The sequence below is a fragment of the Buteo buteo genome, chromosome 4, assembly GCF_964188355.1.
Source record: "Buteo buteo chromosome 4, bButBut1.hap1.1, whole genome shotgun sequence".
In the NCBI taxonomy this organism is placed as follows: domain Eukaryota; kingdom Metazoa; phylum Chordata; class Aves; order Accipitriformes; family Accipitridae; genus Buteo; species Buteo buteo.
Genome location: NC_134174.1, coordinates 15,905,396 through 15,916,906, shown reverse-complemented (window position 1 = coordinate 15,916,906; position 11,511 = coordinate 15,905,396). Strand labels below are relative to the sequence as shown.

The window sequence follows — 11,511 nt, the reverse complement described above, 5'->3', positions numbered from 1 at the left end:
CATTATTAGAGGAACCTACAATGGCTGACAAATTTAAATGTCGTCACAGTTGTCTTCCAAACTTGAGATGTGCTTGGCAGTGCCTTGGGAGGGAGATCACTGCCACAGACAGGGATATTTATTCAAAAGAAACATAACTAATTCAATTCAAATATTTGTCTTTACAGGAAGATGTAAGTATGAATGCAAAGAATTCACAATTACATCTCACCATTTCTAAGACTGTCAATTATACAATTAAATACAATACATGAATTTCTGAACTTCACACTAAAACAATCATTTATTTTGCAAATATACCCGAACCAATCAAGCGAGGAAAAAAACCCCAAACAACCCAAAACACAGCAAAACCCTATAAACAAATTAAAAAGACAGTTTTCATAGGGTTTCAACCAACAGAGACATTTTTTAACTTTGTAAATATGAAAGCATCAACAGTACCCTTAGTTACGTAGGTATGCTTAAGGCTTAATAAATAAATAAAAAAAAAGTATTTATGTCTTCCTATGCAAGCAGGACACAGAAATTTGACCCAAGTCCAAGTCCTGCCTATGTAAGATGACTTTTCAGTAACTCCTCTATCACAAAGACTTTTGATCCATGGTCACTAAACAATTCAAGGGATCCCACTGATTTTTGTGGGACATACGTCATTGTATGACATACCTCACCTTTCCCTCAAACATAAAGAGAAAAAAAATTCTCACACATTTCTCCTTCAGTGCTTTTTGATAGAGCAAAGTCTGCTGTTTTCCCTTAATCAATTCAACTGCCTCAGCATTTTCAGAGCAGCACTTTATCACTAACTTCAAGAACAGCTTTGCACCCAGAATTAGGAAGTTTGAACCCTTCATCTGCTTCACAACACACTGGATAATACATAACAAAAGTACACAACCGGACTTATTTCTAAAAACTAGCATGTTAGAAAGAGCTGCCTTATTTCCTCATCACCTGCAACTGACAGGTAACAGCCAATTTCCAAATGTCTTGTTTTCCAAAACAGAGTGCACTGGTGAGGTCGACGCATCTCCCTGCACAACAGCCTGTCACAGGGTGTCCTTGTAAACCTGCACCTGTTACCTTCGCAGCCTAAACAAAATGAAGCTGGTACCTAGAACCATCAGTAAGTCTGTTTAAAACAGGTACGTCCCACATAAGCTTGACTTTGCAGAGTCAAAGAGTATTAATCAGACATGCAGCTTTTCTCCCAGATGGAGTTTTATGCTGTAATATAAACATGCCTAAGCTTACCCCCTACCAAGTAATTTAACAGTGACAAAAGAGGATCCTTGAAAGTTCCCCACGTGCTTAAGTTACTGAAACAAAATAATGCTAGCAGGGTCATTTTTGCCTTCATACACACACAAATTTTCAGCCAACCCCGCACCATAGCACACGATCACAATCAGCCTCTTTTTCTTCTCCAGTGTGTTTTACTTAAAATGACTTATTTTTCAGAGAAACCAAAACAAAGAACTCTGTCTTAGAAAGAAGCGTATTATAGCTAAGCAGACTTCTAATCAGTTGACACTCACTGGCCATTTGTATACCCCAGAATTTACTTGTAGATCTCAGAATTTATTTGCACATCTCTAAAGAAATATTTATTTGAAAGGCAATCTGAAAGATTTGCCTGTGGCCACAAGGAAATCAATGGCAGTCAAAGACAGAGAGTAAACCTAAAGAGCCCTTGCTCTGGTAATTAAAAATATGCAGTTTATACGTAAAACTGCAAAATTTGGAACATTCCACTGACAAAGCTCTTCCATAAGTTTAACACTTATGAGGCAGGAAAAAAGGTTTACAAAAGAAATACTACCGCTGAGGCTTTAAGATGGTTCAGACTATTCAAGAACAGTAGGAAATTACAAACCTTAGCAAAAACCCAAAGGATTTCTTCGTCTAAAAGCGCCACTGCTAGAAATGTGGCATTTTGAAAAAAAACAAAGGTTCAGCACTAACATTGATTAGAAATGCAAAGATAAGCACTCCAAACAACAGACAGTACTTATTATTCTCTGGTTCTGCTACCAGCTGCACTAAAAAAGAACATTCTCATTTTATGTGTACTATATTTCTGTTCAAAAGTATACTTATAAAACATAAATTTGGGACCAAAACAGACCTGAGGGCCTGCTTGTATTGCTACTTTTTGAAAAAAAGTAAAACAGAAGATCTAACTATTGTCTCTTCAATTAAATCTGTATCACAAAATTGAAACAGATAAAGAACGTATAGCTTTTTATTTCTTTATATCTACATATGGGATTTCAGACCACGTCTTTCGGGTTATCCAAATGGGATGTTTTCCTACTGTACATATTTATATAAAGTGACAGAGGCAAACACCACTTCCCTACCTAAAATAACCTGCTTCTCACAGACATGGCAAGCCAATTCGCAGACACTCCAGCACAAACATACTCATAGGTAAACACAATAGTTTGAGTTCAACTCCAGTGAGTAGTGTACGTGTAAACAGAACCTTCTGAATCAAAACTAGCTTTAAAACAAACAAACAAAAAAACCCCAAACCCAACCCCAAGAACCCAAACGAGAACAAACAAAAAAAACCCCACCAAACCCCAAACAAACAGCATATTATTAACATGGTTTCATGTCACACCCAAAGCTGTTATTTCTGATAACTTTACCTTGCTGCATAAAGAAGAAAAAAAGCTGAAATGCAGTATTCTGCATGTTCTAATGCCATGAATTCATCATAGCCTGAATTCGTTATAAGTAATGGTAACTGTTAGTAAGAGAAATATTAGAAGTTCCCTCAGTTTCCCCCATTTGGAAAGTATTAGTGCCAAAATGGTGTCCCGAAACTATGTCGGTGTTGACTTCAGATCAAAACTCACCACTTTTACAACCATATTTCAATTTAATTATTGTACACAGGTTAACAAAAATGTATCACAAGTGAAACTAAACACTGGATTTAACAAAAACAATATTCAGAATGGTACAACACGTGTTCATTTTCTCCAGGAAATAATATTACAAGTGTTCATCTTAGGACAATTTAGCCACACTAGAGATAGAAGTTCTGTTAAAATGCAACTGTGGTCTACTAAGCCACTTATTTTAGCACTACGGAATATTTGAAGTCAGAGTCCTACGGCCAAGGCTTAAAAATCATTTAAGATTCAAATCCCCAAAGTCTTACAGTCAAAATGACAGTATTTAAAAAAAAAAACCAACCAAAAAACCAAACCACAACAAAATAACCCCAAAACAATTAATTAAAAGGCTGTTGTATATAGTTTTATCCTCTTCATAGCACTCTCTATTCATATAACTGCTCGTATCACTGGTAGTAGGGTCTGTATCTGGCTTGATCAGGGTGGTGTGGTCCAGGAAGAGGGGCCTGAGCAGGAGGCCCTTGCATCCTTGGAGGTGGAGGCGGCCCCCTTGGAGCTGGCCATATCCCTGGACTCATTCCCCCAGGCTGTGTGAAAGGGGGACTAAGAGTTCCTTGATCTTCACTGAACTGTGGCAAAGAGTTAGGATTATAGTGATGGGGAGGGGGAGCATTTACATTCACAGGGGGGCCTCCGTGCTGAGGAGGGGGAGGTCCTGGAGGAGGATGATTCATATACGGTGGCATCTGGGCAATTATATGTCCAGGTGGCGGGGTTATTGGAGGAGGAGCAGAGGTCATTGGTGGTGGAGGAGCTTGGCTATATACCATGTGAGGAGTACCTGCTGCCTGGGGAGGATGCTGCAGCGGATGGCTTATTGGTGGTGGTGGTGGTGGGGGTGGTGCATAATGTTGCTGTGGAGGCATAATATGATGAGGGTGCGATACCACTGGCTGACCCTGGTATTCAGGATGATGATGAGCAGGTGCAGGGGCTGGTGGAGGTGGTTCTCGAGCACCTGAATTCGAATCATCCTGAATAGGGACTGTTATTAAGTTGCTGTGTTTTCTCGTTGAAATGCGGAAGGTGTCCTGACTGACTGGGCGAGGTGGCGGTGGAGCCATTGACATCTCTGCAGGAGGCGCACGAATGTCTTCGTGAGGCTGGTTATAATGCTCATGTGGCACATGCTGCAAAGGAGGTGGTGGCATCATGATGTGCTGCTTTGGCGGGATGTGGCTCATATGATGTTTCTCAGGTGGCATTATGAAACGCTCAGGAATTTCAGCAGGTGGTGGGGCAATAGGAGGATGTACAGGTTCAATTGGAGGACGAGTAACAGGCTTTCCAGCTCTCATATGACGGTGGTTGATGTGTGCTTGCAAGTCCCTCTGTGACAGGTAAGTTCTCTTGCACCCTTGAACAATGCTACACATGAAGAGAGACCCTCGCACACACTGCTCAATTCGCTGCACAGGTTCATTACAGCTAAATCAGAAAAGAATATTGGTTTATTGTCATCACAGAGCTCAATCTGCAATTTTTTTTTTTTTTTGTTAAAAGTTAACCAGTTTACCATATTACCCAAATTAGAACTGACAATTTTTTCCCCACTGTAGCAGTGAAAGAAACATTTCATTGACTTTGAAGTTTATCTAGTTTTTAAGTCTCCAAACACAACTATGAAAGAACATAAAAATTTCACAAGGTGGAAATTTATAAATAGCATCACTCTCTCACAAATTCCTTCTGTGCATTGACTTACCGAGAGTCACTCTTACTAAGTAAATCAAACTGCCATTTATTCTTTTTCATATTAGAGCAATAACAGGTTACCCACCCAAATACTTAAACAGCAAAGTAAACACTGATGTCTTACAATCCCAAAATATGGGATATGAAACTATAATCAAGTGGTGTAGTAGAGAGTCCTCTCCTGCCTTTGCTAAACATACATAAATCAGAACCATGTTAATACAGTATCTGAAATAAGATATTTAAGTTACTTTCCTACATTTCCTTTAATAACAAATCTTGAGATAACTTACCCTGGACACATCTTGTCTCCCTTTTTCTCATGTAGTATAGCACAGTCATAGCAGAAAACATGCTTGCAAGGGATCTAGAGAGAAAAAATGGCTCTGGTCAGACATCGTACATAAGTATCTATGTCATTTTGCAGAATACAGTTCCCCCCTCCAGCACACAATTTCTAATAATAAAAGTAACTAAGTTACCTATGAGGTGAACAGGCATATTGGTAGTTAGCTGTTTACAGCATCTTTGCATAGAAACTTTCTAAAACAGTTTGTGTTGAGTTTGGGGTTTTTAGGGCAGGTTTGTTTGGGTTTTTTTTAAGTGTTGGCAAAAACATATAGGCAAAAGTTTAAGTCTTGCAATAATACCAACACTGAACATTCACAGAAGCTGCATATGCAATCTAATTACCCTTGTCTTGCTGGCAAGGAAGGGAAGTTTTAAAAGCATTAACTATCATTAAGTCAGATCCTGAAGCCTGTTACATCACACTTAGAAATCTAAATTAATCTCAGAGATTTTGTTACACTACTTTTAAAGGGACATAAAAGTGAACAGTGTTTTCTAACTTCATTGCAAGTCTTCAACTGAGATAAAGAGCATATTTTTAATGGTAAGTGGTGTAAGGTGAAAACCCACTGAACTTGAAGAGTTTTTTTGTTGGTGACTGTGTTCACATTTTTTTGTTTAACATTTTCAGGCTTACTTTATTAAATCAGGGGGGAAACTGAAATCAGTTAGACAGATGGAACAAAAACACTTCAGCAAGGAAGGCCCCTGGTTCCATCCTGATATTCTTCTGCTGTTTATTCAGAGGCCTGCTGAAATCGGTAACCTCTAGAGACCTCAGAGACATAGTAAAACCTAATTTTACTCTAAAGGGAAACTATGGCTGTATCTTCCACTGATAATTTCACTCACCATGCGTCCATACATTTTGATGGGCAATCCACACTTATCACAGAAATGGACCGGTGTATCATCCTTTTCCCCCAGCAAGTTTATCTGATAGGATAGAGAAGGGAGTGGGAGAACAAAACCCAACATCACTAAAGCTTCTCATTTCAATTATCACCAAAACACCCATTATTTCTGAATTAGCTGAGAAGGAAGCAAGAACACCACAAATGTGAGAAAGCAGAGGATGTATTTTCAGCCAGTCAAAAATAATGGAAGCACTTTTATTTAAGAAAGTATCTACCAGGACTACCTACAGTTTGGTATGATTCACAGACACACAATTCACGACTTCCCATCCATGACTACCTTATAGTCCCAAAAGATGGGTCCAGGGAATCTCCTTTGATTGCCAAACATTTCACCTCCTTTGCATTCGTATCGCTCCTCTTTGTTATAATCAAATTCTTCTGTGGAAAGAAGAAAGAGAAGAAAGACACAGGCCAACCACAACACTTTCCTAATTGACACCGGCTGCTATTAAGCACATGTGTCATTCTATACTGAAATCATCGAGAAATGCCACAGCACTTCCCATCTGCTGGGCCCATTCTACAGAAAGGTACAGTCAAAATAGTAAGACAATCTGTTTTGGGAATATGCACTATTTAATCCTTATAGTGCAGCAGTATCCAGAAATTTGAAACCTGTTTTGCATTTGGACAGAACCTTGGACTCTAAGCCTCCAAGACTGAATAAAGTCTCGACCAACGCTGCAGAATAATACCCTTCCCTACTACAGGGCTAGTACTTAATATTAATTTACCTTCATCACCAGCTTGTGTCTTTGAAGGCATCCTGTTCATATTTCTTGGAGTTCGAGGTGCAGGTTTGGTTTTATTTGTCTGTTTTGAGATAAGCTTTATAGGGATTCTTCTACGAACATCAAGACCACCCAATGATCCTGAACTATTTGTTCCTTGCAAATCATTGTCTGTGGGGAAAAAAAAAGTTTAAATTATTTTTCGGTTATCTAATAGTTTCTAAAGAGGCTAAGCATTAACAGAAGAGTTTTAAGAAAAATAATTTTTAAAGCTTGTTTAAGACTCATACAACATATCAAAGTTTAATCGCTAGAAAATAAGTATCTTCACATACAATTTCTTCAAGTCACAAAACTGTATTGGGAATGACCGTGATTTTAGGAAATCTGGTTCTACAATTAAAGCTGTTTTTAAAAATAAGTTAGCCACTCTGTCATTTCTCCACAACAGGAAAAAAAAAACCATTAATTGTATCACTCCTCTCACAGCGTGAATAGTACTGAAGAGTCAATTGTTTGTACAACCTGGACAACACAGAATTTCTTATGAGAAAAGGTAATTTTTACAATTTATGTACACTGTTTACTGAAGTTGGAAGGAAACTAGTTTCTATATTAACTCAGCATCTTGACATATCACTTAGAAGTTTCGCATAAAGTATCACAAAAATATCAGCACTTGAAGAACATGTAGTAGTATCCTTGCTAAACCAAAAATTATTGTTCCCCACTACATACAGAATTCCCTTTAACCAGATTTAAATCTGACTACCAGGGCAAAGGAAGCAAGAAATAGCCTGACACATGCACCAGTAGACAGAGGCTCAAAGAGATAATCTAGAGGGGGTACTGCAACAAGCAACACCAATGAAGGCAGTACAACTCCCTCAACTTGCAGCGAGTCTACCTTAAACCACTGCACAGCATCTCATTCATACAAAAATAAAGTTATGTCCTTCACGAGTCTACCCAGCTCACTCTGACTTTAATTCAAAATGCCATTTTGACAGGCATTTCAAAGCAGCACAGGCTCACCCTCAAAGGGGCGTGCCACAAGCTGTTACAGTGTGAGCCTTGCGTTCCACTTGATAGGGCACTGCAGCCTGGAATGATCGCTGAGGCCCCAAAGGATTACAGCATGGTAGCATGTCCACACTGAAATTAGGGCCCTATTAGTGCAACTCTGCATAATGCCTCACAAACTACTGTCCCCCAAAGCCTATAACCACCCCACACAACACAACAAGTAGGAGGAAAAACAAAAAAAAAAAAAAAAAAAAAAAAAGGGAAAAAAGGGATTGCTCTAAGTTATTCAGCAGCTACCACCAAAACTAGGAACTGCAACAAAGTTTGAAATTGGGATTATGCCCTGACAGTCACTTTACCTCAAAATCAAGAGCCCTCAATTTCCTCTGATAGATCAAATTCCTCTTAGCACGGTGGTTGACACATTTCACTCTAAAAGGCAGTATGTAAAAAGGCAAAACCAATAACGCCTGTTTTTACTTTTGTTCATTTTTTGCTTTTGTTTAGGCTGTCCTGTTGGCTAAACAGATGACCCAGCAAACACAACCACAACACCCCCGAGGCTGCTGGGCTCGAACATCAGAAATAATAATACTAAAGCTGTCTACTTTCCACTTGTTGGGAAATTCTGTTTTTTACCAGAATACACAAAACCACAACACCATAGACCAGAAAAAGTCTCTGCAGGACATCAATCCACTTGCAAACAGGAATAACTAAAACCAATTTAAACAAACTCTTGTGTATCATTTAATCCACTGAGCTGCCAATAGGAAACAATTAAGTTCTGACATTTTTCTTCCGTGTACATTTGCAAGCTAGGAATATTTACATGAGTTAGCTGCTCAACTAATCCAAACTAGCAAGTTTATTAGTCATTCAAGTTTCATGGAAGGATAATACATTCCAGTCTGTGAGAGCATAACTAGCAGGATTAAGTCCAGGAAAAAAACCCGAACATCATACCAAAATTATTAAGACTACTCAGAGAAGCTCTAATTAGAGGCAACACATCCTCCTGAACCATCTACCTTCCTCAAGTTTACTTAGGTTTTATTTTTGCATTTCAAGTTTTTTAAAATTCATAAATACAGCCGAAATACTGTATCTCACACATACAAATTTATAACGCAACCTTTGCGAAGGGGGAGGAGAACCCTCCCCCCAAAGCCCTAGCAAAACCCCCGCGACCACTCATCCATTCCTCAGACGACGCCAGCACGCCAACCAGCAAAGCATCAAAGCTACAAAACCACATTTAAGCACACGAGAAAGTTTCCTCTCCCGAGCGCGACTACGGGACCAGAAAACGCACTATCGGCGCCCATCTCGGGAAACGCAGCGGGCAAACGAGCGCCTCGCCGCCGCCGCCTCCCCCCAAGCGCTACAGGCTGCATCCACCTGCAGCAGGCCGACGGGCTCCGCACACACCGGACTGTTTACCGCAGGCCGCCCCGGGACCGCGCAGCCGCCGCCGCCTCCGCCGCCAGCGGCCGCGCCTGACGCTGCGCCAAGCCCCGCCGCGCTCCGCAGCCCGGCCGGGGGCGGGAGACGGCGGAGCGGCCCCTCAGGCCGGCGGCTGAGCCCCCCCCGTCGGAGCGGGGGCAGGGGCCGAGCGCCGCCGTGCCGGGAGCGGGGGAAGGCGGGGCCGCCGCGCGCCACCGTTGGAGGGCGCGCGGCGGTCGGGGGGGGGGGGAGGGGGAGGCGGGGCGGGGGACCGCGAGCCCCGGCGCTGAGGGGAGAGAGCAGGCCCCGCCGCGCGGGCCGCGGGGAACCGCGGCGAACACGGGCCCCGCCGGCGTTACCGGGCGCCGGGCCGCATCCCGCCGCTACCCTGGCAGCGCCCCGCAGCCGGCGGCCCCGCGCGCGGCCTCCGCCCGCCCGGTAGCGCGGAGCGGGCCCAGGCGGGGAAGGGTATAAATGGGTCTCCCGGCCTCTCCCCTCCTCACCATTGTGGTCCATGATTCGGCGCGGGGCACTGTGGGAGCGGAAGGGTGCGGCCGGAAGCGGAAGCGGCCGGGAGACGGGCGAGGGGGGGCGGCGTGAAAAAGTGCGCAGCGGGGGAAGCGCTTGCGGTACGGCGCTCGCCGCGTCCCCGCGGGGCGGCCGCGCCGCCGCGGGACAGCAAGGTGCGCGGCTGCAGCCGCTGCCGGGGAGCGCGGCGGGGCGGCGTGGGCGCCGCGCTGCGGCGGGACTCCCGCTCCCGACGGGCTCTGCGGCGAGGCCGGGGAGGAAGGCGCGGCCGCCGCGCAGCGCCTGCCGGGACGGCGGCTGCCCCCTGGGGGGTGTAGTGCCGCATGTGCCGCGCCTGCGCGCTGCGGCGAGCGGCGGCAGCCGGCGGAGATGGCGGCGACGGGGAGAGCGGGCCCTCCCGCGCACTAGCCCGGTGGGGCGGGAAGGCTCCGTGCGCTCCGGTCGGGCCCTGGGGGGCCTCGGCGGGGCGGCGCTTGGCGGGGGATCCTGCCCGGGCTGCGGCGGGGCTCCTGCCCCGCTGGGAGCCGCATCCAGCCGCTCGGGGCGGAGCTCGGAGGCGCTCTGGCGGGGAGAGCTTTGGGCCCGCGGCAGGGAGGAATAGTGGGAAATGGGAGGCAGGAGCCTCCCGCGGCTTGTGGCAGGAGGGTGGAAGTGGCGACGAGAGGGGGCTTTCCGCTCAGGAGCCGCGGCAGCCCTGCCTGCGGGCGTGCTGGGAGGGTGGCTTGTGAGGTGCGGGCTTCCGAGAAGTTGGGCGAATCCGGATCCACGTTGGGCTCCCTCGGCCGCTCACGGTCAGCCTTCCGTTTCACCGTGGAAACGGCTGGTTCCTGGCAGTCAGTCGGGGCTGTAGCGGTGCCAGTGACTTGATGGAACAGTGGGCCTCCAGTGCTCCTCCCTAAGGCTTCACAGCAGTAGAGCTCACTGCCTCAAGAGACTACTTTGTGTCGTTTCCATGAACTCAGCATTTTGTGAATCCTATGTAATGCAGTGGGATGCTGTCTTTATAGAGTGTTTCTACAGCACTGAAGAAAGAAATAAAAATACGATTAAATCGTAGGTTATAGGGTAGAAAGCGGCCTCGAGCAGTCCTTCCACAATCCTCAGCTCAGGTAGGGGCAGCTCTATGCCACACGCTTCAGATTAGGGACTGTCTCACTAAAAGCCTCCAGGATTGGGATCTTGTGTCCCTACAACGTCTCTCATTATCTTTACTGCCTTAACGTTTAAAAGCTGCCGTTTAAACCTAGTATTTCTTGCCTTATCTCCGCAAGGCAGACAGAACAGGTTTTCCCTTTTGTCTTTGTTGTTCCTCAGAAGGCAGACCCATGGGACACGTGATGCTGATGCCTGCATAATATGCTTTATTTCCCCATAATAAGAATTCACAAAGAGAAGAGTTTTAAAAAAAAAGCAAACGTGGATGCCATAGAGCATGTTCTCAGTATGCACAACTTTATTTTCTAGTTAATAGATACAATTACTTTTAAAATGGAGCTTTTTAAAAGGGTAAAAAACTTAAAATACATCTCCAAATTGAATACCTGACATGCAAAGACAGAACAGTAATATTCAAAATGCATACAAAAATACAATTTCTTCATTCTACTGGAAAAGATAAGCACATCTAGTTGCATTACTTACAGATGCTTGAATTAGTACAAAATTGTATAGAATTTTAGCTTCATTGCAAAATCCATTATTTTGGTATCCTTCATTTTGATGGATACATAGAGAGTAAATTAAGAAGCACATATCACCTGACCCACTGAGAAAGGTATTTAAATGCCTTCTGCGTGTTACCTCTTGCCATTCTGTGTAACTCTAGGCTTTGTGTGAAATGCTGTTTTTCAGGAAAAACTGAATATTTCGTGGCAGTTAAAT

General features: G+C 44.2%; 1 protein-coding gene across 1 annotated transcript; it reads right to left on the bottom strand.

The window, feature by feature from the left end:
• Window positions 1-2,573: 2,573 nt before the first annotated feature.
• CBLL1 (Cbl proto-oncogene like 1) lies at window positions 2,574-9,955 on the bottom strand. The gene is given in 7 exon segments (XM_075024863.1): window positions 2,574-4,361; window positions 4,922-4,995; window positions 5,832-5,915; window positions 6,177-6,277; window positions 6,634-6,801; window positions 9,606-9,831; window positions 9,833-9,955. Coding segments are annotated over 7 exon segments (1,818 nt in total). The 3' UTR covers window positions 2,574-3,319.
• Between the last annotated feature and the right edge of the window lie 1,556 nt (window positions 9,956-11,511).